Source organism: Cyprinodon variegatus, unplaced genomic scaffold (assembly GCF_000732505.1).
Source record: "Cyprinodon variegatus isolate N-32 unplaced genomic scaffold, C_variegatus-1.0 Scaffold238, whole genome shotgun sequence".
In the NCBI taxonomy this organism is placed as follows: Eukaryota; Metazoa; Chordata; class Actinopteri; order Cyprinodontiformes; family Cyprinodontidae; genus Cyprinodon; species Cyprinodon variegatus.
In genome coordinates, this window is record NW_015150691.1 from 986488 (window position 1) to 991204 (window position 4717).

Consider the following 4717-nt stretch of genomic DNA (forward strand, 5'->3'; position numbering starts at 1 on the left):
TGGCTACGCCTCTGTCAAGCAGCGCAAAAATTAATCAACTAAACGTTAATCTAGATTATAATCTCACTGTTTTCAGGGATCTCACCTCATCGACGCTGCATTCCCTCTCGCAGGTGCTCTGCGCATCAACCCAAAGATTAGAGTTCAGCTTGTTTGGACAAAATCCTTCGTGTTCAGCCGTGGATCCTGCCACACCACTTAGAGAAACATCCACACAACTACACATCAAAAGCACCCACAATAACACGCGCGTCCACGTCCACGGCACTTTGTTTTGCCTCCTTTTGTCTCTTGACAGCCCGAATTGCAAAAGTTGGAGAAATATCTCAGACATTGTGGCTGTTTTCAACCAGTAATTCCATCCCTCCAACGAACAAAAATAAATAAATAAAAAAGCGCGTGATGTGTGATGAGTTTTGGAATGAGCGCGTGCTAATTGGGCCGCTTTAAGATATGCTCCCCGGATAATTAAGGTCCACAGCGACAAAGAGGAGAACCCTGAGGGACAGGAGGAGGACGCAGACTGTCCACAGTGGGAGACAGAGGGGAGGCAGCAGCAGGCAGTGGGAATGGAGGTGGAGAGGGCAGCCCCCGCCCCCCCCCCATGGCCGACCAGGGTCCGAAACTTTTATGAAGCAGCACCGAGAGCAACGCAACTGCACAAACATAGTAAAAACATCAAAGTCGGCTAATTGAGAAGAAAAGATGGGGCATTTTAGAGGAGAAACCCATTAACGTGATGATTACAAAGCCTTTTTTTATATTTATATATAGTGGATTATTGGTGTGATGCGTTAATTTCTCATGATTTTCTTCCCAGCGGTGCAAAGGAGGCCAAACAGAGGGTGTGTCGCAGCGTGTCTTCCTTTGCGCCCTTTTCTTGTCTAGACATGGGGTCAGTTTAGCACCGAGGCCTCATTGACGCTTGGCTCAGAGATGCCTCGGCCAGGTGGGAAGGCGTAAAGAGCCTCATTTTCAGCAGGGTGTGACTCAGCTTTGTTATACCCCCCACCCACCCCCTCGGTTCCATTGCAGGCCTCCTTCCTGCTCATCTTTTCATTGGCAGTGACCCTGCAACCTTTACGTGACTTCTGACCCCCTCCCCTCACCCCACCTCGGTTATCCCTCACTGGCCAATAGCTGCTAATCAATTCAGCTCCCCCTCACCCACAGGTTTAAAGCACTTTAACACCAGCAGCCCTGGACTGGACAAAGGGAAGGAGCATGGGCGTAGATTTGCATAGGGACCATAGGAACATGTCCCTACCAACAATTAGATGTGAATAACATGTTTATAATTTACAATAGCTGTTGCAGCAGTAGAGGAGTTCTGGATGGAGAATGTTGACAGACGAAAACATTTTTGGTCTAAAATGCAAAATGTTTATTTTATTTATTTATTTTTTTACAATTTTGGTATAACCCTGCTGTAAGTGGGTCCGCTCTGTGAGCTAAAGACAAGTTTTAGAGCAGGCATCCCCAAAGGAGTGCCGCTGTCCTGCAGGTTTTAGAGGTTTCTCTGCTTTAGCACAGCTGATTATGACAATTGCAGTTCAACAAAAGCCTGTTAATCAGCTTTTAATTAAAATCAGCTGTAATGGACCAAGGAAAACTCTAAAGCCAGCAGGACAGCGGCCCTCAAGGACTGACTTTTAGAGTCTCTATACTCCAGTTAACGATTAATAAATTACTAAATTTGTTGACGTTTCAATAATCGATTATTCCTATTAATTGTTTCAGGCCAAGATGAAATTCATGATATGGTTTAAATAGAGTAACTACAACCTAGATGACCTGTAGAGTGAAATTAATATTCTAAATACTCAGTGTCAGTTCCAGTGCACATGTAAATACAATAAATTTATTTGGCGTCCCTTTAATCTATTATTTTTGCTTTGATTCATGATACAAAGAGAATATTTGAAAGATAAGAGTGGGGTTTACCTCTGCACAATTCTATATCTTCAAAAGAAAAAAACAGGATAAATGCACATATAACAGAAATATTTAGACTATATTTTGTTAAATAAGCACAGATTTGCTTTCTGTCTTAGTTGCTGGTAATTTCAAATGCAAACCTTTTTCAAAGTGGAAAAAAAACATTATTCCTCATTCAGCCGGTGATGCTTCAAACATCGATAAACAGCATCTAGTGTGTGTAGCGCTTATAAAATTTGTACAAATGTAGCAAGAAATGCTGCTTTTCATAGCATAAAAAAAAAAAAAAACAAGCATGCATATTTTTGCACAGGACCAATGACATCAGATCAATAGTGTCCCTACCAAAGTTGAAATCAAACCTACGTCCTTGGGGAAGAGGGGGAAATGACTCCCACAGTGAGGGGCTCTGATACATGTTTGAATTGGAGAGAAAATTATACATGAAAAAAATAAAACCTGTCTCATCTTTTTATGTTTAAGTAATCTCAGTGACATCTGTCTAACATTTGGATCAATCATCTTGGCCTAAATGTGCAAATATGGTTCTGGAGCATTGTTCTGATCTCACACTTGGCATGAAGAGGAACCGTGGAAACATGAGAGCTGAAATAATTAAAACACCAACATTATCTGCTTGGTATTTGACTTTTAGATGGAGTAGATGATATTTTAGTTTCCATTTATATATTTCAGAAAAGATCACAGAAAACACTTTGCATGTTGTTTATGATAAAAAAAAATTACGTCATCTGTCACTTTCTGAAATGCCTTCAAATGAAATATGGGGAAATCTTAAAGAATGGAGTCTAGCAGGCATCATCGGCTGCTCTCTGGTTAAACACTTTTAACTCTTTATAGGGCACTCGGTGAAATACTTTGACAATCCCAATTTCAGGCCAATAGTGTTATTGGAATCCAGGACAAGAACTTATTAACTTTGTAACATTAAAAAATATGGATTTTTTTATGTCGAAAATGAATGTCAATGTAATGACAACAAACACAAACTTGGTTGAATATATTAAGAAAAATAACAAAAGCGCTTCTATAAGAAATTCATTAAAAAGTGTAAAAGAAACCTTTTCTGGTCCAACATAACCTTAGAGGCATTAATGCTGATACTGGCACTTACATTTTTTGGTTTATAAAATTAAATGTAATTCTTAACTAGGCTTATTATCTTTTCAATTTGCTTTTTACCTTTCTTTTTTTCTCCAACTTAATTTACAGTAGGTTGTATATCAATTAAGGGCTCGTCCAATTGGTCAAAGGCCAAAACAAGATGTATAGCCATGTAGCAGTAACTTTGCTGAATGGCTGGATACAGATCTAGTGCTTCTAGAACTCACTGAAGCTCCATTTGTAAGGGGTAGGGAAGTGATCAAAAACAGTAACTTGTCCTATAATGGGTTAAAGTTATATTATCAAACTTGCTATAGCTGCCCCACCTCCACTTGTTGCTGTTCAGACAGCTGAAACAAACAATACCCTTTAAATTTACATAACAAAAACTTTATATATCTTACATCGGTTTCCTTTTCACGTGGTTACGGAAGGGTATGGAAATGATCCCCTGAATAAAGGGAATATGAATGAATCAGACCAGAGAAAAAGACCAAACAGTGCACTAGTTTGTACAAGTTGTGTTTTTAATAAGAGCTGCACAGAGATAAAAACCAACCATGCCTTTGATAGTTAAAAAAAAAAGTAAATAAAAAAAGCCGATCATATTTAGGAGGTTTAAAAAGTCAAGACATCATGTATTGGCAAGTGAACCAATGAGCGGTCCAAGATGAATTAATAGTTTTGAAAACCAGGAGCTGTAGTTTTTTTTTCTCCATTAAATTCCACTTCATTATCAAACATTAAAAATCAAACTCAGCTTTGAATAAATAGCACATCAGCTGTGAGTTTTTTTCCTGTACAGAAAGGCCACAAGACACATAATATTGAAGCACGTCTGCCAAAGCAAGACATAAAACATCAGAAGCTCTTTAACATAAAAGCCACCCATTTACAAACATACATGTATATATGTACACGTATAACTTCAAGTCTAGCTTTAAATACCAATAAACAAGATTTTGCCTTACAGAAGGGAATCATCTGTAGTGTTAACTGGTGAGCGATAACCATTGATTCACATTAGTTGGTCCCCAGGAAATCATCCTTTACTTGATAGAGAACATTTAACCGAACATCCACAAGGTGGCATCGGTGAGCAAAAGGAGAACAGAAATCAGTCCCTCAGCCCAACTTCACCCCCCATCATCAAATAAGTTCATTTCTTGATTCACCTCTGACTGGTGTGAGCTCTACATGATCTCATCAGCCTCATGATCTCTTGGAGCATCAGCTTCAATATCAGCAAAGTGGAGGGAAGATTCCACCGCCCTCTGTCACTATGAGATTTTACAGTTGCTCTTGGAGGAGGAGGAGGTGGACGATGACGAGGATGATGAGTACTTTGGTGGACTCTGAGGAGATTTAAAGGACTTTGAGCGTTTGAGACTGTTGGCTTTGCTTCCACCGCCACTGCCACCTGAAGCTGTGCTGTTAGCAACCGAGTACGAGCGTCCATGCATCATGACGGCGTTCATGCCATTGGCCATAGAGAAGGACTTAAGGTGGGATTTTATTGCAACGGGAAGCGGCAGCTTGTCGATGAGGTGCACTGGTGTGCAGGAGACAATCGATCTGCAGCAGAGATCCTGGAGGCTGAAGACTGTGAAAAAGATTAACTTGGATAAGAGTTTTTCCAAACAAGGTATTCAAT

At 40.0% G+C, this 4717-nt stretch overlaps 2 protein-coding genes across 2 annotated transcripts in view; both read right to left on the reverse strand.

Annotated features, from left to right (window-relative positions):
* Positions 1-511, reverse strand: part of wfikkn1 (WAP, follistatin/kazal, immunoglobulin, kunitz and netrin domain containing 1) — a 3776-nt gene extending 3265 nt beyond the window's left edge. Inside the window, exon 1 of the mRNA XM_015381664.1 lies at positions 86-511. Within this exon, the coding sequence (XP_015237150.1) occupies positions 86-334 (249 nt within the window). The 5' untranslated portion in view covers positions 335-511. The remainder of the gene's footprint in view (positions 1-85) is intronic.
* Positions 512-3576: 3065 nt separating this feature from the next.
* LOC107089104 (ras-related protein Rab-40C-like) overlaps positions 3577-4717 on the reverse strand; it is a 6351-nt gene continuing 5210 nt past the window's right edge. Inside the window, exon 6 of the mRNA XM_015381668.1 lies at positions 3577-4666. Within this exon, the coding sequence (XP_015237154.1) occupies positions 4344-4666 (323 nt within the window). The 3' untranslated portion in view covers positions 3577-4343. The remainder of the gene's footprint in view (positions 4667-4717) is intronic.